Below are 25,606 nucleotides of genomic sequence, written 5' to 3'. Positions count from 1 at the left end.
CTAGATGTCGAACGCGCGGCGGCGAACGCGACCGGACCATCGGCGGCGTTCGCCGGGTCACGTTGCATGGAGGTTGGGGTGGACGAAAACTGAGCGGCGCGTCAAACCACGGCGTCCGCCGCAACCTCCACGGCGGCCGTGGAGGTTGCGGCGCGCGGTTTTACCGATGATTTCCCCTCAGGAGCTTCGCCCACTCATCATCATTCACCCCGTGGATATGCTGTGATTTTTTTTTGATTCTGTCCAGACTGGTATGGGGCGAACCACCACCGTCGAAAACACCATCGATCCCGGTAGTCACGCACCCTTACTACAACGTACCTACCGTGTTTTTTTCACTGAACGCCCTGTATTGATGAGCAAGTTCAGGACAGAATGGGCGGGCAGGGAAAGAAGTTCTCGCGGGTTTCAGTGTTGACTGGCAGGAAAAGGGGCCTTGTCGGCTGTGCGACGAGGTGGACCGGGCATGCGTCGGTGTTGACGAGGATGAAGGGCAAGATGGCTGACAATGACAGGAGGGCCTGCACGAAAAACGACAATTTGAAGGCCATGATCGCAGCGGTAGCGTGCTTTAAAAAGTGCAAAGAAAGGCGGCTCGGTTTATGTTATCGCTTACTCGCGGGCTGACTCTGTCCCAAATATGCTTTAAATTCTTAACTTGCCAACCCTAGCAGTTCACCGTGGTCATGCGCTCCTCAAGTGTTTCTTTTGGCTTACCCAAGATGCCTTTCAAACTCACTGCCTAATTCTGAGACAAGGTCCGAGGCACAAGTAGCCGCGCTTACAGGGTACCACAACTACGCACCAGCACTTCTTTTTTCCACGTCACTGGAACGCATTGTCAGAATATATCGTTCAATCTAAGACTGCTTCTGAATTTGGGCACCGCTTCTTGCAGGCCTAAGTACAAATTAACCCCGCCTTCGTTGTTAGTAGTACTGAATGCATGTTTGCACACGTGTGCGTGTGTATATATGAATGTATGTGCATAAAATTCTTTGTTGTACTCGTTCACTTGCCTGTGTTTTCGTTGTTTCGCGTTATTTGTGTGCTTTGTGCAATAATTTAGGCGTGCGCGATTATGTGTGCGCTTTCGTGCGTGCTCGTGAATTTTTTTTGTAACCCCACCCAGTACCAGCCTTACCGGCAAACAGTATGAGTAAATAAAAAAAATTAGGGGCAGAAACTATCACTTTCACGTTAGCGCGTTGACCTCTCTTTTTGAAATTATGTGCAATTCGATGCCTGCTGGGAATCACGGTTATTTTTTTCGTTTCTGTTCCATCCTGATGCTTTCGGGATGTCAAGTGTGTTTCGTTTTAATTTATGTACAAACGATTCGGCCACGGATGATAGCAGGTGTTTAGGGTGTTCCGCATGCACGACAGCCTACAAGTATCGATCGCCAGCGCCTCTAATAAACCCTACAGCTAGCGTAGCGAGTGTTGTAACAACCAAACAAATACATTTACTCTACGTGAAGGAATTGTGTAACGTGTTCTAACCGTTGCTAATCTTGCAAACACAAAAAATGTTGCTTCAATGCGGTTAATAGCAGCAGTACCAAAGAGTCAAACACCCTCCGCATTCTTCCAGCATCTTGGCGTACGCCGTTGTCGTTGCCGCCATTGAGGTGGTCGCCGCAGCTGCAGGCGAAGAATTCCGTACCAACCGTGTACGTGGTGACGCCGACCTACCGGCACGCCACCCAGATCCCCGATCTTCTGCGGGTTGCCCAGTCTCTGATGCTCACCACAGAGGTGTTCTGGGTGCTCGTCAATCTCGCCAACCGCCCCTCGAAGACGGTAATATGCTAATTTTGATCAAGGACGGAACAGCTGCAAAGTGTTCGCAGTCGAAAGTTTACCTCTGTTGCTAGTCGGGTTAGCGTGGTAGTGTATCACGATTGCTCCGCGCGCACAAGCCCGCCCCGTCGCAAAAGCGCTGCGGCGTTATCCCCGTGTCTCAAATGCCCCGCGAGCAGTAGCCGCGTGTCATAATCCCCGCGTGCCAAAAGCCCCGATGCCAGTTTCACTGAACCATTCTCCCGGGGCGATATTATGGCGCGTCATTTTCTTTTCAGTGCCTATTTTTAAAAATTATAATAAAGTAATGTTTGACGATCTTCTCACAAAAATTATTGCGCCTTCCGCTTTTCTGAAGTAGCACTGCGACGTTATGGCTTCTTGCTTTAGCTGCGCTAACTTAGACGTGTGTTCAAAGTACGATGCCGGTGACCGCTACCCTCCCCCCCTTTCGCTCCATCCCGTTGCTTAAGCGGTGACCATGCAGTTCCCACCGGAACATACGAGTCATCTTCATGGTCTCCGAGGGTGGCACCACGGCGTGGCCACAGCGGGTTTACTGAGTGCAACGCTCAGCTATGGTGCGTCTTCCGTGGTAGCGCCTCAATGAAGTTTATTCTCTCTATGTTTTCATTCGTTTATCGTGGTCGGCCATTCCAAGCGCCGGGGCCTCCGAAGAAGCGGAATTCTCCAAAGATCGGGACCACTGCTGTTTCTTGTGAGTGAAGAGGTAGAACACACCGTTCTTGTATTTAAGCGCGAGGCAGACACAGGACGAGACAAGAGATGGGACGAGGACGGCCGCTATGTACAGGATTTGTGTTGGTAAAAGAAGCGGGGAGAAAAAGACAGCCACAAGTCAACATAAACACATCCATGGAGGCCGGAAGCCGTTAAGCGTCCACCACCAAAGTGCGTCTACCAGAAGTTCCGGGAAAGGATGCGCGGCCCGCGGCGTCGCTTTGTTTGACACGGTGCCGCTGAACCGCCCGGTGTCGGCACGCCAGCTCGGGGAAAATAAATGGGTCAGCCGGAGCCCGCAGGCGCGAGTCGTCAGGCATCTGGACGGCGAAACCGAATCCGACTGAAGCGCGGGTCCGAACACTCAAAAAAGCACACTGTCACCCAAATGGGCCGACGCAATGCAGGCAAGATTTGTTGCGCTCAGATGCTGTCTTCAAAGCCGGCACAGCTTTATTCTCGTCAGTGTTTTGCCCATCATCGTTCCTTCGCCGAAATCAGGCGCGCAGGACGCGCACGTTTCCATGTTGAGGTTAAGCTGCGGGTCATCCAGTTCGCGGACGACAGCACGGATCCACTTAATTTTAATCCACTTAATCCACGTAAAGCGAAAGCGCACTGCTGATAAGACGTCGAGCGCCTCTTTTATCTTACTCCGCGGTCCGTTCCCTGCCAAACGCCCTCTGACCACGCCCCCGGCTGCCCTCCGATCAACACCAGCGCCGAGGCGCGGCAGCGAACGAAGCTCTCCCATAGCGTGATGGCGAAGCTTAATGACCAGAAAGGCATTGAAGGACTCTGCTTGTGGCAAGGCCTACATAGGGCAAACAGGAAGATGCCTGAACACACGGTTACGGGAACATCACAGTTCGCTGATGGGCAGGCTTTACACGCACCTGGCTTCGCACTGTATAGAGTGCCAAGTACAGGGTTGTAAACCCATTTTCAAAAAAAACAACCGTGTTGTTTAGCAGAAGCTTGGAATATCAGCCGGGAGGGGTCGATGTGCGTGAGTCATCCTTCAGCCAGTCTGCAAGACGCAGAGTTGGCGTTTCTCGGACGACGCGTGCGGTGATAGCATATTGCGGGTTGCATTTTTAAAGCAAAGCATTTTACCTCTACCCCCCAAGGGTTCTTTCGCGACCGTTGGTGTCACCAGAAAACTCCAGCGAACAAATAAAAGAATTTACTGGCACCACCGGGAATCGAACCTGGAACTAACAGACTAACAAAGCGAGGTCCTGTTGTCTTACCGATGTAGCTACGAACCCACGCGAAGACTTGGAAGACAGGTGGTGTACTCACCAAGCACATCTACGGGTTTACCCCCTGCGTTCTCGCTGAATGCCACGTGAAAGTGTCACGCGACCACTCACGCCCGTCTTGCTCATGCTCACCTTGCTCATGTGCTAAGAGTTACAAAAATTAAAGGAAGCTCACAGCTATGCATGGCATCTCACTTCTAGTACGCCAATGTGCTAAAGCATGTGGCCTCCAGTGTTCACGGAAACAATCACAGCTCGTTGCCGTCCGCCCTCACGCCAAACCAAAGAATACATTCAAATACTCCTTGATGACCAGGCCATCACTCCAAGCCCCAGCATCAAGGTCCTGGGCCTACATCTGGAGCCTAACACCAAGAGTGACGTCTCCTTGCAGCGCCTCAAAAACAGAATTATTCAAATCATACACATGATCAGGCGAGTTGCCATCAAGAAGCGAGGCCTAAAGGAATCCAGTACCTTTCGATTAATTGAAGCTTTTGTCCTCTCGAGAGTTAGTTACGTCAACCCCCTGTCTTCTTCTCGACAAGGAAGACAGAGAGATGCTTTATATAATGATTATAAAGGCGGACGAGCAGGCCATTGGTCTTCTCATGACTGCGTCCACACAGAGGCTGCTTAGCTCGGGGCTCCACAACACGCTGGAAGAGCTGATAGAAGGCCATCTTTATAACCACAAGGTCCGACTCAGAACTGCGATGGGTAACCGCATGCTTCACCAGATTGGCTGGGCAGCCCAGAATGTCACTCCGCTTGTTGTACTCCCAGACGCTTGGCGACTAAAACTAAAGATGCTCTCTTTGCTTAGAAATATAAGCCCCTCGCATGACGAGGGTCACCGAAAAGCATGGGCTCAAGTGCTAAACACCACCCTCGGTGGGGATCATGCAGTTATCTACACAAACGCCTCCAAACATCGAGGGCAGCAATACGCCATCATGGTGGCTACCTCCAGAACCAACCTCCTTGCGTGTACCTCGCTTAGGACCCAAGAAATGACGGCAGCAGAAGAGGCAGGCATCACCTTGGCTCTCGGTCAACCAGGAGTTCGGAGGGTAGTCATCGATTCCCAGCAAGCCTACTGGAATTACCAGTAGGATTGGGTGTCCTGACCTGCACTGCGCGTGCTAAAAAACCACTCCCCAAACGGTTCGATTCAGCTCATCTGGACACCCACTCACGCTTCAATGGAGGGCAACAAATACGTCCACCGAACAAACTTGCGCTTTTACCTCCCGTGCTATGGAGCTGCACGAGGACAGTCACCCGCTTGTCACGTTCAGGGAGATAACTCAGCATTATCGCCTTCTGAGACAGACCGTACCTTCGCCTTACCCTCACCTTTCCAGAGAAGAAAAAGCTACGCTACGGCTCATACAATCCGGGCTCCTTCCCACAGTCTACGTGTCTTCACTTACTGTATCCGAATTGCTACGACGCTGAATGTAAATTTTGCTCAGAAGTAGGAACACTCCGCCCCGTAATCGGGGTGTACGACTTTAGCCCTGAACACCCTCCTCTCTTTCCGTCAACTACCCAACAAGAGCAATGGGAGATGCTGCTGTCCAGGCCCTCTCTGCCTACTCAGCTTCAGCGGGTGGAGAGAACACAGGCCGCGCAGACTGCATATGGGCCCCACAGAAGAAGGAATCACTCCCCAGGGCTGCACTCTGGGCCGTTCAGAAATCTGAACAGAAGTATTTCTTCCTCCTTCTTCTCTGCCGCAAACCTCGTCGCCTCCGTCCGCGGCGCAGAGACGGAGAAGACAGATCGTCTGACACCGGGTTGGAGCTTACTTCAATTTTATAAAAAAAGTTTCCACTCTTGTGCTACACCAATACAACTCAACCAAACACCGTTCATGCTTCATGCACTGATTTACCTTAACAAGAATATCTTTTTGAAGTAATAACTGGTGTGGTTAAGTCATTTCACTTCTCTCTGGTTGTGCTATTTGTAGAGCGATGTGAGTGAATTTAAGTGACGTCGCATGGGTAATAGTTATGGGTGATGTTTACAGCTTTGCTTTCCAACCACATTCACGGGGTGGATTGGCGCGATTTTTTTTATGCCCGGGGTAAGTTTTATTCATATTCTTTGTATAAGTCTTAATCAGTTGGCTTGTGTCGGTTGGTTGCCCTATATATTTCTGTTTTATAAATGTTGCCAGTTTGCTAATAGGGCATCCTCCTGTGTATTTTTTTTCTTGGTCAACGTCTGTCCGCGCCTGTTTTCTAGGTGAATCAACACCAACTCGCCCAACTTTCCATCCTTTTATTTTGTTCTTGTTAACCTTTTGTGAACCTTTTGTTCACAAATGTTTCGATTTACATGGTGCTGTGCCGTGAGCAGGGACGCTGGACGCCGGATAAGCCTCGGCCCTAAGGTGCTTTTCCCCTAAAAACTACATTTCGATCTCAGAGAACGGGCAGTGAACTGCTACGCGCGCGAGATAAAATAAATGGATCCGGTGCGTCCCCTTTTCCCCTACCTCTCTGATTGGTCAGGAACGCACCAGTCCCAGAATCCTTGGCGCTGAGAGTGACGCCCCCACACAAACACAGAGACACGTTTCTCTCTTGCACAGGTGAACTTTGGGATACCTCCGCTGAGGCAATCCACCTGGGGTCGAAGCCCCCTTCGTCCTTTCGATGTTGAAGCGCTGGGAAGACGTCTGCGTTCTTCTCTCGTTATCGTCATCGGGTGGCTCGTTGACGACATCTCCAGCCATTAGCGCACCCAGGATTTTTGTCTAGAAGGGGTTAGAAATTTTCACAACAAATATAAAATATAATAATATATAACTGTAAAAATGTAAAAGAACAAATATAAAGACAAATGTGAGTTATACAAAAAAATAAAAATAAATAACCACAAAAAATAAAATGTATAAAACTATAAAGAGCAGCCGAGTTTTTATTATTTTTACGCGAAAAAAGTATGCATAAACCAGCCGCCATAACCTATACGATTCGCCTGCAGAAGGATGGATGCACCTTCATATAAAAAAATAGGATACGCGAAGCCTTTTGCCATTGCCCGAAGCCCCGGACCCAAGTTTGGAAGTAGAATTGGAAGGAAGGGATGACGGGAGATGAGGTTGCGGAGGAATTACAATTAATGCCTTCTTCACTCGTGAAGTCAAGCCAAGAGTAAAGCACGAAACCTGTTCGTATAGGCTGGCACAATTTGCACTGAGCAGTCAAATTAACACATATTTCTGAAAGCCTATTCAACAAAACATAATTGTTATCCGTGATCACAGGTTTTCGTAATTGCGCACGAAGCGCTGCGGTCTTTCTCACTATAATGTTACAAACTCAGGCGATATATATAAAGGAAAACCGAACCTTTTTTTTTATTCAACGAGAGAGGGAGCGCTCGAACAGTGCTTAGTATGGAAGGAAAAACAGTTGTTTATGCTTTCAAATGAAATAAAACAACTTCGATCTGATCTTGTTAGATTTGATTTGAGGCCAGAAGGCAAGCTCGACAATACTGAGTCCCAACCTATGGGAAATTTCAGCGTTTTTTTTTTCTAGAATGCGACGAATGATTCAAATGTCGTGATGGAAGTTCCGCACAGAAGTTCAGAAAGTGGTATAATCTGGCCCTACAAAAATTGTGCGACTTTTTGCGGTTTAGCGTGGGCTATGAGGCGTGCCGTAGGGGGAAGGGGGCTACGGAATCATTTAAAACCCCCAGGGATTCTTAAGCATTCAAAAATTTCCTCTGCAGGGACACTTTTTGTGTCACTAAAACTTTTTCTCATTCTTTTTCTTGAACTACTTCAAGTTATACGCAAGTTGGTCCGCACTGTCTTAAAAGCACAACCCTAAACGTTCGTGCTCTAGTTTTTTTTAATGCTGGTCATACAATATTCTTCGAGATTTAACTGCGAATGGCCAATAATAAAAGCTTCCGAGACTACACACTGCACTCAGTCAACTTCGGTTCGGTGGGAGAGGCGTGCGGAGGGGATTGGGTCGACGGACATCTGGGGGGGGGGGGGGGGGGGTTACAACCCCCAAAACACCCCCCGTGGGTGCGCCACTGTCTCCAGCGTCGTCAGACACGCCACAAAGGGCATGACAATGATGCGATGGACGCCGCCGAAGACTGCTGCGCGAGGCGCCGAGCCATGCTTTTTTCAGCACCTCCGCTGGCTCATTGGTGTTTGGGAGGCCCCAAGGTCACTGAAAGGGATGGTCCAGCGGCAGCATAGTTTGCCATTGTGGACAAGCTGGGTCGTCGAACGTCGATGAGGGAAGGCAGACGGCAGGTCTGCCTTCCCCTGCCACAAGGGGGAAATAAATAGCAATCATCATCATCAGGTTTTGGGCGCCGACCCGGGCGAAGACGGGTTTCGCAACACTTCCCACATGCCGTTGCCACGTTTATGCTCACAGTGAAAGAGAGGGCCCAACGCCGAATGAGGGCGTGTCAAGTCTAGCTTCTTGGATTATTTCCGAACGCTTAAGTACAGCATGCGCCGCAGGTCAGTTGTTGCGTCGGGACATGAACCCAAAGATATCCGTTGAGTAACTGAATTTGACAACTAACTTAACTCACTCCCTCAGTAATTCAAGGTGGCAACGATTGATTGAAGGCATTTGTCACTTTCCCTTAGTTAATCATAAAAACCGAACATCCGACGTCACTTCATACCCCAAGGTAACTGCGCACCGGAGAAGGAACGGAGAGGACTGCCCGTCAGCAGTATTTATTCAAGAGGCGAAGGTGTAGCGAAACCGATGCACTCACCTGCATGATTGCTTCTGTGGTATTTGTTATTTTGTCAGTTTATTTCGAGCTCCCCTTGGCTTTCTTAAACTTTATTCAGCACTGAAATCATTCATTGTCTGTGTTTTGGATGATCTGGTACTCAGTATTCAGGAACGGGTGTGGCAGCAGGCTTCTCGTTCGCCGGTGTTGTTGTACACTGTTTATTGCGGTTTCGTAGAGGGTTTATGCGTCCCTCGGGAGCTTCTTTTGGTCTGTAGACATTCGCAATTCTTAAGTGAATTGAATGTGGCATGTCTTTTAAACGAGCTTTGTCTTGCAAAGTTGGAAAAATTCGGGGTAATATAATGAATTCGGATGACGCAAAGTAGGGGAAATTGGAAGTGCGTGGGATAGGCCTGGCAGTGTGTGAGACATGCAGGAATCATAAATACGATGGTGATGGCGCAGCTGATGAACTTGATCGGAGTATCGCGTGTCTCCCTCCGATTGCCAGTTGCCCGGAACAGATCTAAACGGAGGGCCACAATCATAACATGAATGCTGAATAATGATCATGGCCGAAAAAAGGCCCCATCTCAGCACAACCCCTGCATCATTATTTGCCAATCTCATACTTCCTTTAATCCTAGCTTTGTTCTCTCTTAGCAACTGGAGAGATGTCGCCTGCCTTGCTTAGGGGTTACGGGCCGCCCTTATAGTCACTCATTTTATTGTTGGTGTGAGCACAGTATGAACTACAACTACGTCGCAATTTTCCCAAGGTGGCCAGGCTTCTGAGGGAATGCGGCGTCCCTCATGTGCTTATCCATCGGCGGTGTACTCGTCGGTGTCGACGAAGTAAAATGGATCGCTTTGCACTGGCACGTCGGGAAGCGCTTGGCTGGCTTCAGAAGGCTGCCTCATTGCCCGGCGTGCTGTACTTCGCTGATGACGACAACACCTATCATCATCGCTTGTTTGATGAGGTAGGTATGCTCTGGACTACCAGTTTACCGCAAAATGTATACTATACCGAGTTGCCCTAGTTCTACTACGCACTTTTTGCGTTGCAAGCGAACCTTTAATACAAAATGGGCATTTATGTTTGTTATGTGCAACTTGCAGCCATCAGCCGCAGAAACTTGTCTGTCTGTCTGTCTGTCTGTCTGTCTGTCTGTCTGTCTGTCTGTCTGTCTGTCTGTCTGTCTGTCTGTCTGTCTGTCTGTCTGTCTGTCTGTCTGTCTGTCTGTCTGTCTGTCTGTCTGTCTGTCTGTCTCTCTGTCTCTCTGTCTGTAAAAGAACATCAGCTCATGTGGCTTTGGCTGAGGCGTTCTGCACCTGGCGGTTTTGTTAGAAACCCAGGACACTCCTCGCCACAGGGGCGGCGGGCGAGGAGGGATCACCTAGCACCCAGCAGTGCGTCTAGACAGGGAACAGCAGCGCCAACAGCAAAGGCTGCAAAAAAGGCGAACCCTTTAAAACGAAGTTTAGGGACATGAGCACTGTCACCAACGAAGCGAACAAATACCTGCAGCTGTCCACTGATTGACAGAGTAGTCGGAAGCAACACGCGTATTTTCTCGGTTCTTGTTTTCGCACTCGTGCTGTTCGCTTCGCGTGTGTTTTTCTTATGCTAGGGCTATATGTATAAACCACTTAACAGCGAAGTCCCCTAAAATTCCCTTCTCGATTGTAAGCAAACACTGACCCTCGACAAAGCACCACACCCTTGCAGAAATCCATAGGAATCTGTTAGCGGGAACCGCTGGTCATAATGCATCGAGTGAAACCAGCACACCGTGTCGGACTATGTGAAAGGCGAAGGGTGAGCATTTCCCACATCTCCCTCGCAGCCGCTCGGTGTGGTCTGAAGACACGCACGCGCCAGGTCTTTGGGCGCCCTTTCCGGGAACTGCACTTGGAAGCGACCACGCTGGCAGCACAAAAAGCAGGCACATACGTCTGGGCGTTGTTAGCGCCAGCTATTTGGAGCCATGTGGTCGGTGCCACCTCGTGGTCTGTTGCACCTCCAACGGACGCGAACGAAGCTTGAGCAGCAAACTTGCACCAGGGACCACGGATGACCTCATTCAAGACTTGAGGAACAAATACCCAAGTCCATATAAAGGATATACTTCTCGTCTATGAAGTTCCAGTTAATCTAAAGGTAGAGACACAGAGGTCCACGAGGTACCAACCGCCATTATAGCCAGCAAACACTTCAACTCACCAGGGCAAGTTAAAATGACCATCAATGCGTTTGATGACCCGGACGAAAAGGGTGTGGAAGACCTCATGTATCACTTCAACGTTTGCGGAGCACAGGGAAGCTTTCCATTTCCTGGATGACAGGCGAGGTGCGACTGATGCTGAAACCAGGCGAATCATCGCACATAGACAACCTTCGACCGATCCTGTTAACCTCCTTGACAAATGGAACGCTAACAGGACTGGGAAGAGGCGCCTCGTCAACAGTACTCTAAGCACCCATTTGTTTCGTACACCTATGAGACTCACCTCCCCAACATTTACTATACCTCTGAGAGGCCACTGTCCTAGCGCAAAACGGTCATCTGGGAAAAACGAAATTGGGACCAGTCACCCTCTCAAATATAGCTACATCTCCAGATAAAGAACGGCTGGGTGACATGACGCATATGTTACTGATCCAGTGACTTTACATAAAAACTCCACTTACCGAAACACATACATCAAAATCTAATTAAGGAGAGGTGACAACCAGGGATCACATTCTTTTGAGGAAAGTACAAAAACCATGAAAACACAGTATACGCGGACGCCGGTGCGACCAAAAGTACGAAGGAAAAATTGTCGCAGTGAACTACCGTGGCAATCGCTGCGACACACAGGAACGGAAATAGCGGAATCGGAGCTATCCTCTTTGCGATCCGCCTAGCGGAACTATGGAATGGATGCTTCAAAATCATTCCACGTGCTCACAAGTCTATTCGCTGCAGACACTGTACCGAAACACTTCAGAAAGATTCCCCAGTGCAGAATGCCGAAAGTTAACATCCCATTACCACCAGGACACACGCGTCTGGAAGGAAACAAGGCAGCCTACCCAGATCCACGCGAACTCGCATAGAATGCGTCCTTTTGTCCACGACTACCACCCTCCCTTTCCCGACAAATATGGAAAACATCTCATCACACTAGGAACACCAACCCTCACCGTGCCGCAAGGTAATTCTCAACACCGACGAATCGCAAATTCTGCGCAATACGCACCAACGCATGCAACCACAAATCTTGATGGGATAAGAACTTGGTAGAAAACGTCTGACATTAACTTACAACTGTGCTAATTAGCGGTCATGTCTAAAGATATGCTCAGGGGTGAACAACTCAAACATTACATACTCCTCTTATATCGACACACGGAAGGATGCCCTGCTCAGCTTGTAACATCAAAATTAGCGTGAGCTCATTCTGGGGTACCTCTTGCTTACAAAGTAATCTCTCTCCCTCCCTCTCTCTCAGTGTGTGTGTGTGTGCGTGTGTCTTAAAAAAACAAAACGTTCAGTCATGCCACGACGCTAGGGAATCAATACCTTTAAACACTGGCACGTCGTCTTCCCGCTCAAACTGAGCAACACCCGGAGCCACTTTTCACGTCCACATCTTAAGCCACATAATTGTCGATGCCACTGATTTTCTCCTGCCACGCCTACTAAAAACCTTTGCGGCTACTGAATGCGGCTACTAGGTACTGAATTTCAATGCCTGGAATGCATAAATGGTAAATGCTCCAATTCCGTTCCAAAACGCTCATTTGACGCCGAAGTACAGCTATCGCGTCATACGTCTTAAGACCGAAACGCAGATGTCATCTGCAACTTTTGACGTGAAAGCGTTATTAGGCTCATATTTTTTTTTATTTTGCCGTGCCGGCTAGACGTCCAATATCAGCCATGCCCATCAAGCGTCCACGGAAGTCCGTCATTCAGGGTAAAAGGAAACTAGAATTGAGGCAGCCAGATACGAGGGCCCGCCGGAATCGGGAGTACAGACGGCTTCGTGATGTGGGTCAGCGCATGCCGAATTTGTTTCTTCCATCGCACTCGTTAGCTCTTTGTCTTACGGCTGAGGCATTGAAACACCTCGCAGCCAGTGGCGTGTTATTTCTCAGGCATGCGTGGTATGGAATGAGCTCGGCACAGAAAATGGCCCCGCCGTTTTTGCGACGTTTTTCTGATATCGGTGGGGTTTGAGCACAATGAGCCAAGTATATAACGCTCTCGCGTCATTGCCACCAATTTGTTTTGCGCTGCTTGGCCTGAAACTATAGCCGCTGCAATTTTGCTTGTCTCCTAGATTCGCTGGACGAAAAGCGTCAGCGTGTTTCCTGTAGGTGCCGTTGAGTCCACGGGTGTAAGCAGTCCTGTAGTTGTGGGCGGACGTGTAATTGGCTTCCACGACCCGCATCCCAAAAACCACAGTTTTACCGTGGACATGGCAGGTTTTGCATTCAACCTGAATCTACTGACGACCAACACAAGTCTCGGCCAGCTGCACGACAAGGCCTTTGAGAAGTCTGAGTTCGTCGACAGTCTGGGAATATCGCTCAAGGACCTCGAACCGCTTTGCGAAAATGCAACAAAGGTACGGTTTTATACATTAGCGTTTTAAAGCGAATACTTGCGCAGAACTGGAGTTTTTGTTCTTGTTCAGTTCCGGATCGCTTACATTAAAAGCCGGACAGGTTCGTGAACCGGTTCGCGAAGCGGCTAGGTGAGTTAACTTGTTAACGAAGTGCGAAAATAGAGCAAAAATGGCACGCTTGCGCTAGTGATGCAAGGCTGAAGAAACAATGGAGCTGTCGACCTCTCTCCGTTCGTCGGAGACCCGACTGTAGCCCCTAACCAGTTCAAAGTTAGACCACCCATCTGCAAGACAAACCTTAATTTCTTTTGTCCCAAAAACCAGCTCTGAATGGAACCTTCTGGTTCCCGTCTTGCTGTAATTTTTTTCTATAAGTGAAAGTGAAAGTGAACGCAAGTTTGCGCCTTGAGAGTAAATGAATGTTCGAAGCGAACCAGTAGACAGTGCTGGGAGCGCGCAGCTAGTGCAGGCTTGTACCCACAACTGAACGGAATGTCTCGGCGCGCTGAGGCCCACGTGACGTGGCACAGCAGAGTAGCTTTTTTTTTTTTGGCCACATATTTCACGGGTTAATACCACATGTGGGAGGCGGATATGTGGGCATTTGTTTGTCCGCATGCTGGGCCCCGCCGCTCGGCCGCTTCAGTTAGGCGCAGCGAAGGAATAGAGGGGCGCTCCAGACAGTCACAGTATCTCAGAAGGATGGTGCGCTGATCCCCCTGGGGCTGGAGCTGACGCATCCGCTCGCGCGTTCCCACGTCCAGGAAGCTGTGTCCTGGCGCTTACATTACTGAGGTTGTGGACAGTTGACTTGGCGTTACTATTTCTAGGATCTGTTTCCATAGTGGGCCAGTGCGGAAGCTGCACAAGGCTGTTTGTGAGACGCATACTATTTTAAAGTGTTTGGCTTTGAGAACGCTACTGCTGTTTTCTCAGCTCCGGGGCAGCATTATGCATTCACTGGTAATAAATCGCCACAAACCAACAAGTAAATCAGTGTTTGTGGCCGAGGTTAGTGGGAACATGGTAGGGCAGTCGTAGCATCTATCTTTTTATTTATCTAATTATTTATTTATTTTCAATACCGTAAGCCTTTGTCAGGCTCTAACAGAAAGTGGGCACTAAATCCCCACTATACGGATGGGTATAAAAAGTACTCTGGAATTTCAAATGAAACAGAGAACACAACATATCAACAGCATTTTTCTAAAGCACGCAAAAATGGCAAGAACGTCCTCAATTGTGTGGACTAGTGAACACACAGTAGTGGGAGACGGGAAGCAAAAACTATCTACCGCCTCTTTACATTTTACATAGTTCTGTTTTTTCTAACAGAAAGGACGCAATACAACGCTTATGAACCCAGCACATCATCGGGTAATCCAAGGCAAAAAAGCGCAAAATCCATTAACATGCGTCAAAGAAGGGGTAACAACGTGCTTGCGTTGTAACATCATCTGGATGAGGTGCAAAGACAAGATAAAGAAATGTGGACATTTTCAGGACGTCTTTCCCGAACATGGACGAAGTGAACCACAATTCTGCGTTCTTCATAAAGCTGTCAACCAAAGTGGCGTTGTTGATGTCAGCAGGTAATCCGTTCCAGGTTTCAATGGACCAGTGGACCAGGAAAAAAATAATACTTGAAGGTGTGTATATATATAGCATAGTGAGGGAGACGATAGCGTTTGTCCCGTTTCTTACATTATTTAATACCCAACAGTTTCGGAAGTGGAACTTCCTTCATCAGGGGTTCTGTAAGAATGACACACAAAACTTCTGTACACCCGTTGCATACGCGGGACTCCTTTTCTTCTCAGCCTCGTCAAGAAAGAAGAACCCTTGGGGAAAGTGAAGCAGAGGCAAAAATAGCAACAACAATTCGTAACTATACAGCAGTGGCAACGCAAGGTGTAGAGAGCGAGGGGATAAAAAAGAAAATAGACCGTGACCAGTGGTAAGCAGCCCCAATCGCGACGTTGACGGAAAAGAACCGGACGCATAAAGTACAACCCATGCATGTCTACACGAACGACCACGGGTTGAGTTGGGAAAGGAATAGTCAAAACTTGTAAGTCCGAGCGGAAAAGCGCTGAACGGTTATGGTAAAAAGAACGAAAAGAATTACGAAAAGACACCTGTTGAGCTACGCTTTCAGAAAGTTGTTAGTTAGGAAGACAAATGCCACATTGCGCACATTGGACCTCGGAAAGCTCCAGAGAAAACGGCGAGCGAACATGGGGAAGGAGGGGGTGGGGGGGGGGGGGGCAAGAAGGAGCACCGGGGTGGACATTGAGACTCGTACAGCCCGCCACGGAGCCGCAACGGCCCCTCCACCCCGTCCCGCGCCCCGGGAGGAGAAGGGCATAGTATGCCCTCCAGGGAGGGGGGGGAGGGGCACTATTACGCGGAAACCTGGCTTCGCGTTATCACAGCCTATGGTCAGGCGGGCCGCCTCCAACCTCCCATTACCCTCAGAGCAGGCCAAAAAGAGGGCGAACATAAGTATAACACACGCACAAAAAACAGAAAAGAAGAAAAAAATGCACGCATGTTCTCAGACATTATCAGCAGGCATGCGATGGAGGTCGTGGGTTCGGATCCCATCCGGCGGTCATTTTTTCACCCCTTTCCTTCTGACTGAAAAAATTCTTCATCTGTTTCTATGACATACCGCATTGCCCCCTTTGCTTTCCGAGGTTTTCCCTTATTCCGTCTTGGTTCACCGAGCCCCTCATTTCCCTTTTCTGATTCGCTATATATATATATATATATATATATATATATATATATATATATATATATATATATATAATCAGGGTGTCGAACCGGAACTGAACCGAAAAAAGAAATAACGGTTCCCGGTTCATGCCGAAACGGTTCGACCCTGCGTTGTTGATATTGCAGTCAATGCAATTCAGGCCTTTTATTCTTTCACGTACCTTCAACTTCGTACCCGCTTGCGCACTTTCCCCTCCAGACAATCGAACACTATCACGCTCTATGTAACAACGCGGGAAATGAGTGAGCACCAATGTAGCAATGGCCTGTCGCTGCTGAAAGCGCGAGCGTAGTGCAAGCTGACCAAACGAAATGCATTCTCGGCAGTTGCAGGGGATATAAAACGACTTTGCCCTTCCGTAGCTGCGACTTTATTGGAGAAATCGGGCCGTCGTAGGGCTCCACTGCGCAACAGCGAAAGCCCACACCCGATGTGTGCAAACTCTTTGCATTTCATAATATGTTTAAAAGGTCCAACACCTGCAAATTGTTAATACTTGACATGTGTGGCCTCAGGAGCTGCTCAGTGGCTAAGCCGTTTGCTGTTTGTTGACTACAAGTAGCCTCGATCCGCCTTCCCCAAGACCGCCTTCCCAAAACTCCCGCGAACAAATAAAAGAATTCCCTGCAGCACCGCCAGGAATCGAACCTGGAACTACTGGTATAACAATGTGGGAGCTTGTTGTCTTACCGACTTAGCTACGAGCCCACGCAGAAACTGGAAAGAAAGGAGGTGCACTCACCAAAGAACACCAACGTGTTTACCCTCTGCATTCTCGGTGAATGCAACGTGATAGCTTCACGCGACATCTCGCGCTGCTGTGCGCTCCACCCAGGGCACGTCTACCAGCCCTATACGCGGATTGAGCATGTGCTACGAGTTACAAAAATTAATGGAAGCTCACGCCAACGCATGGAATCTATCTTCTAGTACGCCAATGTGCTAAAGCCTGTGGCCTCCACTGTTGACGTAAAAAATCACAGCTCCTTGTCATCCGCCCTCACACCAAACGACACACCAAGGAAGACATAATACGCTTTGATGGCCATGCCATCACTCCAAGCCCCAGCATCAAGATCCTGGGCCGACATCTCCAGGCCAACACCAAGCGTGGCGTATCCTTGCAGCGCCTCAAACACAGCATCAATCAAATCATGCACATGATCAAGCGAGTTGCCACCAAGAAGCGAGGCCTGAAGGAATCCGATACGTTTCGATTAAATTCAGGCATTTGTCCTCTCGAGAATCACTTACTTCAACCTTTGCCTTATTCTCGGCGAGGAGCACATAAAGATGCTTTATATATTGATTAGAAAGGCGGTTGAGCAGGCCCTTCGTCTTCCCATGAGTGCGTCCACAGAGAGGCTGCTTAGCACGGGGCTCCAAAATACAGTGGAAGGGCTGGTAGAGGGCCATCTTTCTAACCAGAAGTTACGACTGAGCATAACTGGTCGCCGCATCCTTCACTAGATTGGCCGGGCAGCACAGATTGTCACTCCGATTGATGTAATCCTGGAACTTTGGCGACAAGAACTATAGATGCTTAGAAAAACGAACCCCTCACACGACGAGGGTCGCCGACAAACACGGGCTCAAGCGCTCAACACCACCCTCGGTGAGGATCATGCAGTTATCTACACAGACGCCTCAAAACATCAAAGGGCAGCGGTACGGCATCATCGTGGCGAACTCCAGAACTAACCTCCTTCACCTTACCCTGACCTTTGCAGAGAACAACAAACTACCCTACGGCTTATACAATCCGGCTCCTTCCCACACCCGACGCGCCTTCACTAATGCACCCGAATCACTACAACGCTGAATGTAAATTTTGCTCTGAAGTAGAAACACTCCGCTCATAATCGGGGTGTGCAACTTTAGCCCTCAGAACCCTCCTCTCTTTCCGTAAACTACCTAACAAGAGCAATGGCAGATGCTGCTGTCCAGCCCCTCTCTTCCTACCCAGCATCAGCTGGTGAACAGAGCACAGGCGGCGCGAACTGCATATGGGCTTCACTGAAGAAGGAACCACTCCCCTGGGCAGCGCTCTGGGCCATTCAGAAATGCGATTACAAGTATTTTCTCCTTCTTCTCCTCCTCCTCCACCTCCTTCGTATCTGCAGCCGATCTCGTCGCCTCCGTCCCCGGCGGCACCGACGGAGAAGTGAGATCTTCTAACACCTGGTTTGAGCTTCCTTTTATTTCATAAAAAAGGTTTCCTCTCATGCCCTTCCCCAATACAACTCAACAAACCACCGTTCATGCATCATGCATTGATTTAACCTTACCAAGAATATCTCCTTGAAGTAATAAAGGGTTTGGTAGTGTGCATTTCACTTCTCTCTGGTTTCCCTAATATAGAGCGACGTGAGTGAATTTAAGTGAAGTCGCATGGGTAATCGTTTTGGGTGCCGGTTACAGCTTTGCTTTCCAACCACATTCAGAGGGTGGATTGGCGCGATTTTTTTCTGAAGTAGATGGAAATCGAGAACGTCTGTGTATCGAGATTTTGATCCACGTTTAACATCACCAGCTGGTTGAACTAAGTCTTCCGGCCTGCAACATAAGCTGCGCCTCGGAGCAGAGATATAGCACGGGGCATCAAATGCGCCAGTGTTTTTTAACGTGTTTAAACGGAAAACAACAACAAGAAAAGGCGAATCACATTGTTTTAAAATATACGCAAAAAGTAAGTAAAACCGAATAAGTAAAATACAACACCAAAACGTGGATATTGCTCTACACTTTTCATTGCCCTGCCTTTTACAACCAAACGTGTCATCAATGCGAAGGAAGTGAGTTCTGTGGTCAGTTTTTGAGGACAGTACATTAGACAAGTTCCGTTTTTTACAGATACAAAAAACAACAGATATGTCACCCACCGCGGTGCTGAGCAAGAGGTCGCGGGTTCGATTCCCATATGCAGGCGGCGCGGACTGCATATGGGCTCCAGTGAAAAAGCAACCAGTCCCCTGCGCCGCACTCTGAGGCGTTCAAAATTCTGTATAGAAGTATTTCTTTCTCCTGCGCCTCCTTCTACTCCTCCGTCTCTGCTGCCGATCTCGTCGCCTCCGTCCGCTTTACCCTTGCGAGGGGCCGCTCGCAATGGTAAAGGCAGCTTTCCAGACGTGAATTCCCCTTTCAAGGGTCCGCATTCGACCAGGGGCGCCTGTACCCATCAAAGAAACCGGTGGGTGCCCGGCGGTACGCGGATTCGAACCCGGTACTTTCCGCTTACGATGCCACTGCCAGAGACGGAAAAGTAGAATCATCTAGCACCGGGTTGGAGCTTCCTTTATATTTTATAAAAACAGAGTTTCCACTCATGTGCTACACCAATACAACTCACCGAACTACCGTTCATACATCATGCATTGATTTAACCTGACCAAGAATATCTCTTTGAAGTAATAAGTGGGGTAGCTAAGTGCATTTCCCTTCTCTCTGGTTTCACTATTTTTAGAGCGACGTGAGTGAATTTAGGTGACTTCGCATGGGTAATCGTTGTGGGTGCCGTTTACAGCGTTGCTTTCCAACCACATTTATAGGATCGATTGGCGCTAATTTTTTTCTTTCTTTTTTCATTTCCGTTAGCTATTCTGTTTTTTCCGAACTTGCACGACATTTATTTTTCAGTGGTTTCATTAACCTCACTTGGTTCTTGCTATAGGGCCTGTGTGGGCCCTTATTTAAGGACGCACAGCCTTGATATATACTCAACATTTTCGCATGGTTTATATTCTTATAACCGGCATAAGTTATTATCCGGGACTGGGTTCAATTTTCGAGTGTCGTCCGTGTCTGTATTCTCCCCTTGTGTAGCGTCTTCAACACTAGTTCCCACTTCGAAGACTATGAACCAACTGGCCCAGCTTTCTACCTTAGTCGGTTATCACACCCCCAAAACATATTTTTCTGCGACGTACATATTCGAAACGAAGCAGCATTCGTTGTCCACGCTGCAAAACGGAGCCAACCTCACACTATGCCAGTATCAGGTCTAAACGAGGCGACAGTAGAATTCACTTGTGCCTGACGTGGCAGGGGTGCTACCGTCGCCGACGCCCAGAAGAGCGGCGACGAAGCGCGCGGAACAGCGTGCCCGGGTAGCTCTTGCAGGCCATCGCGTACTCTTCGAAGACGCTGCTGCTTTTTAAGTGACCTAAACGTACAGCCTTATTAATATAGCGGGAACGACAACCTATCGGCATATCAGCGCCTTATCACGGTGTTCACCAGCGAAATAGGCGAGAGTACACGCACGCGCACAGGGCTATTTGCTGTATGAGCGTCGTCTGCTAAGCTGTTCTCTTCAGGGCAACACACCCCCTGTGTTTCTTATCTTGCAAGGCCATTTTGCTACCGCCAAAGGTGGCTAAGCAGCGTGGAGCACAAGTTTTTATTTTTATCGGATTTTTTATCTATCGCATTATATCCTGCAGCGGCCTGAGGACATTTCAGGCAAAAAACCAGTCCTGTTTCTTTCCAGTGGCATTCCTCACGCTGTGCGCGGCAAGTGATCCGAAAGAGAAATCAAACGCGCATTTGATATACGGATGCGCTTAAAATAACCACGGTTTCTCGGAAACAAAGTCATTCAGATGCAGTGGCAGGGGGCGTACCACTCTCAATGAAACAGCGTAGCAGACGACACTCATACAGCAAATAGCCCTGTGCGCGTGCCCGTACTCTCACCTATTTCGCTGGTGAACACCGTGATTAAGCGCTGACATGCCGATAGGTCGTCGCTCTCACGATATTATTAAAAATTTGGGAGGCTATACTCTTTGCTTATAGGGGTCACCATAATTTTTAGATGCGACTGCATCTCATTCACTCGCCGTGTCCCTCCATACGGCGTTGTCCGTCCACACCCCTCCCCCTACACTATAAAAGAAAAATTTATACAAACATCCCCCTCGCGAGGGGCACGGTCAAATGCAGAGCATTTTCGGGAGGCGCACATACCCGATTTTATCTGGTTCGAAAGAAATTGACAGCGAGAGCGAACGCCGAGAACCGCCCCATCACGGCACGACCGCGCCACGACCACGTCACGACTACGTCACGATCACGCCACAACTGTTGTTGCTCCCGCGCCAAACTACGACGCATGCGCGCCCCACCTGTTGCTGAACGCGATCCGAGCACGCAGAGAACACGCGAGGAGCAGCGGAGAGCAGGCGAGGAGGAGTGGGGGAGAGGGCGCACCTGGAACGGCTGTTGCGGACGCCGAGGCGCGCCAACGCCGGGTGACATCGTGAGTTAAAGAAATGCTCTGCATTTAAAAAAATAATAGTCAGCGGCGCCCGGTTTCGATCCCACGACCCTGTGGGCGGAACGCGAGGTACATGGTGCTCTTCCCACTGCGCCGCAAAACCGAGACAGAATCAAATGCTACGAACGCGCCTTATATCCTTGACTCAGTCAAACTACGTCAAGAAGCTACTGATACAACGCATGATGGGGCAATGATTAACACTTGCAATAAAAGAAAAGAAGCTCCCATTTACAGCAACAATGATGGAGTAAAGGTCGTTGCGACAGCGAAGCACCAAGCATACCACTTAGAGAGATTGACCAAGATTGGCCAATAAAACATAAATATAATCATAAAACATAATAATCATACGCGTTCCCGAGACGTTTCACGCGATTTCAGAATCAATCCAACGGAAACACTAAGTGAACCCCACGATGCGTCGCATCTACACAGGGTTCCCATCGCGGGGAGGTGGGCGCAATTTTTTTTTTTCTAGGGCGCGAAAAAGCGAGAAGAAGCGAAACAGAACCAAAACACTGCACGAGCCCCTATCAGCCACGCAGCGCACATCTCGTCAACGCCGCGGAGAAGCGGCGGACGGCGGCGCAGCGATCACAAAGCTCGAGGCGTATTAGATGCGACGCTGAGAACATGTCTTGTCGGCGGCCCTGTCCTTCCTGCGTGCGTCCGTCGTCGTCGTCATCGGCGTGCGCACTCTCCTCCGCTCACCCCCTCTCCTATCCGATAGCGAACACTCTCTCGCGAGGGGCATTGGATTGGATTCGATTGGCTTGGCTCGGCTTGGCTTGCTTGGGTTGGATTGGATTTGGATTGGATTAGATTAAAGTGGATTGTGTTGGATTGTGTTGCGTCATAACCGCGGCAGACGCACTGGCGCGGGCGCGTGCCCATGTGAGAGCGAACGCTCTCTCTCAACATCTGCGGGTGTGTGGCCCAGCACGCTCTCACTCCGCCGGTGGGCAGCGCTGCGCGCGGTGCTGCGCATGTGCAGTACTCTCTCTCTCCGCGGTCTCCTCTCCTTCGGGCGCGCTGCGCATATAACCGGTGCGCCGCTCTCCGGTGGCCTTTCGGTCGACGGTTGCTCTCCGCTTGCGCTGAACCCCCCTCAGCGTCGCATCACACCACGGTTCCCGCTAGGGGAGGTGGGCGTAATTTAATGTATAACCAGTTTACACTTTAATTTTGTTTTAGCATTTCAACCACGTTAGGTGACTATTTGTTGTATACGCTCGTGCAGTAAGCACCCCCCAAATTTCCACAATATCTCATGTCTAGCAATTGCATTTCTTAGACGGAAAGGCGTTCGCAGATATTCGTGCTCCCTAGTTTTACGCTGTACGGTAAAAGTATCAGTTGATTTTATTTTCTTAGTACCTATATTGACTTCACTGACTCTTCTCCCGCCCTCAAGTGGCCTTAGATTTTCCTACTAGCGTACCAGTCAGCGAAGCGTCGCATGTGCGTTTGCGAAGCGCTGATGTGGAGCGACCTTGACTTGGAGCTAGATACAGTGTACAAACTAACAAAGTAAAGAAAGCCACATTCTTCTATTCACAAACCAGTCGTGGCTTCGTTTCAACTGAGCGAACGAATTGCGGCGACCCGTCGGCGGCCGGCGGACTAAACGCTGGGCCGACTGACTATGTCGGTAGGTCGGCGAGCCGTGCAGTAGCTCAGTCAAGCCAAGTCATCTCCTCGTGGCGTCACACGAAAACACCGCAGAAAATGGGCGAGGATGCAGAGTGGAGGCCAGCATTTTCGAATTGATTTTTCTACTAAATAAATTCCCGCAAACGCGCTGAGAATGGTCGAAATATGGCCGATGGTCTACGGACTACAATTTGGCTAGTAATCCCGCAATGTTTACAAATCACTTCAGTGTCCCATTAAGAGGGTTCCACGCTGGTCGACCACTCTCGACATGTCGTCGACACTCGAGTCACGGCCCGGGGGTTAAAAAGAAGGTCCCCTTCACCCCGAGTAGTCCGAGTGGTGCTGGCTACCACCCCCAAGTGCAGGAAACAAAAAATACCTTAACATAAATACCCGAGCAAGTGGTGGGGAAACAGCCCGCCGGTAGCGTAGTGGTCATCGCACCAGACCGGTATTCTGGAGGTCGTGGGCTCGGATCCCACCTGGCGGGCATTTTTTCACCGCTTTCTTTCTGACTCAAAAAATTATTCATCTGTTTCTATGACCTACCGCATTCTCCCCTTTGCTCTCCGAGGTTTTCTTGACTGCCAACCCTCATTTCTCTCTCTCTCTCTCTCTCTATATATATATATATATATATATATATATATATATATATATTGTGAGCATCCTTGGGCAATCTACCGGCACCGGTTGGCACAGTCGGTCTTGGTGTGGTATCATCGGACCGCCATCAGTGCTTCCTCTTCATCTGTACATTATCATCATCATTAGCGAGCGTGCTCTCGCACTTCGTCCTCATCTCTGTGAATACTCATCATCATGGTGTATACTCGGGCGTTCCATGCTCGAGCCTCCGAATAAACGGTCGCCCCGAACATCGGCCTCTCCGGGAACCTTGTCCTCCCAATATATATATATATATATATATAGTCACGCTCGAAACTGTACAGCGTTACACTAGTCGCGACCAATCCCCAAGCGGGGTATGCGTCAAGGGGTGGAGCAGAAGAGAAGTGGACGACGAACCGCACTCGTACTGACCGCAGGATCGGTGGCCGCCTCCTTCAGCGCTCTTATTCCTATTTACAGCTGTAAATAAACCCTTTGCACCGTAACAGTTTGTGGTAGAGGTGCGGGGTAGCCTTGGAAGGAAGACGGAGCCACTGGAACTTCGCCGAAGCCGCCGAGTCGCCGGTCTCTCCCCGCAGCGTGTACCTCTGACTGTGGATACAAAAATTGTCCAAGCCATGCCAATGGCCAACTGGCAGCCGGACAGGGAGCCACGTACGTTCTCTGGGAACGAAGGGGGGGGGGACTTCGACGAATGGCTCGTGCACTACGACCGGGTGAGCAAGTTTAACCACTGGGATGCGGCCGCCAAGAGGGCAAACGTCGAGGTATTCTTGACCGGCACCGCGCTGACGTGGTTTGAAAACCACGAGGCCAAGCTAACCACTTGGGACCGGCTAGTAGAGGATTGAAGAAGTGGTTTGGGGATTCCATGGCAAAAAAGAAGCTAGCAGAGCAGACGCTACATCAGCGAGCACAAGTGGCTGGGGAGTCTTGCACGACCTACATAGAAGTATTGCAATTGTGCCGGATTGTGAATCCCGCAATGTCCGAGGAAGACCGGGTTGGGCACATTCTTAAGGGTATTGCTGAAGACGTGTATGCTTTCCTCATCCGTAAGGAGGGCCTAGACACAGTAGAGGACGTCATACGACATTGTCAGGCGTTCGCGGCCCTGAAGACCCGTCGCAAAGCACCAAAGTTTGGTCGCTTGCCAAACGTCACCACAATAGCCAGCTTAGACGACACCCAGGCCATGGACTTGTCATCGACGATAAGGCAAATAGTTCGGGAAGAACTGCGCCGACATGACGAATGGGTGCATCGCATCGACACCACTTGCGACTGCCATCTGCCATACGATGCTCTGATGCGACGTGCACCGGTGGGCTACTACGCTCCGCGAGATGGCGCTCCCCGACGTTCGTGGGACCCTAAAGAGTTTCATCCGTCCGTGAACACTGCTAGCTTTGATGATCACCGTTTCTACCCTTCCCGGAACTCTGATAACGGTGATAACCACCGTTACTCATTTGAACCAGATGAAACGAATACCTGGTCCTCACCACGCGGTGTGTACTCACGCCGTGAAGACGATTATTACGGTGAAGGTCGACGGGCCTATAGACCTCACACGCAGCCCACTACGTTCATGCAGCCCGACAGGATTCGCCGCCCGCAGCCTGCCTGCTACTGGTGTGGGATTGCGGGCCACATTGCAAGGTTTTGCCGTCGTCGTCGCGAAGAGCAAACACAGAATTCCCGGTATACTGCTTCAGGACCTTCTAACCACACTGTCGGAAATTACTGGTCTCAGTTCCCGCTTTCCGCTAACACTTCCGGACCAGTTCGTGGCGCAATGCTTCTCCGGCCACCTCCGATCGCAGCATAACACCACCCGCTGGACGACAGCGCCGATCCCCATCGCCTGGTCGCCGCGCAGCATCCCCTTCGCCGGGAAAGTAGCCGGTGCGACCGATGGAGGTGAGGTCGCCGGACAGCCTTCGATAGATAAACAACCTCTGCCAGTATTCATGATGACAAACAAAGTTCAAGTGCTCGTGGACGCTGTTTCTACAGTGGCTTTAGTTGACACTGGTGCAACGGTTTCAATTATGAGTAATGCTTTTAAAGA

At 49.7% G+C, this 25,606-nt stretch overlaps 1 protein-coding gene across 1 annotated transcript in view; it reads left to right on the top strand.

Moving 5' to 3' along the window:
- The first annotated feature begins 486 nt into the window (after window positions 1-486).
- LOC144175724 (galactosylgalactosylxylosylprotein 3-beta-glucuronosyltransferase 2-like) overlaps window positions 487-25,606 on the top strand; it is a 56,981-nt gene continuing 31,861 nt past the window's right edge. The window contains exons 1-4 of the mRNA XM_077704757.1: window positions 487-493; window positions 1,597-1,805; window positions 9,337-9,540; window positions 12,893-13,180. Coding sequence (XP_077560883.1) covers window positions 487-493; window positions 1,597-1,805; window positions 9,337-9,540; window positions 12,893-13,180 — 708 coding nt within the window. The remainder of the gene's footprint in view (window positions 494-1,596; window positions 1,806-9,336; window positions 9,541-12,892; window positions 13,181-25,606) is intronic.

Source organism: Haemaphysalis longicornis, unplaced genomic scaffold (assembly GCF_048455015.1).
Source record: "Haemaphysalis longicornis isolate Haplotype H1 unplaced genomic scaffold, Haemaphysalis longicornis Haplotype H1 scaffold_3, whole genome shotgun sequence".
Classification (NCBI taxonomy): Eukaryota; Metazoa; Arthropoda; class Arachnida; order Ixodida; family Ixodidae; genus Haemaphysalis; species Haemaphysalis longicornis.
This window is presented reverse-complemented; position numbering and strand designations above follow the sequence as displayed.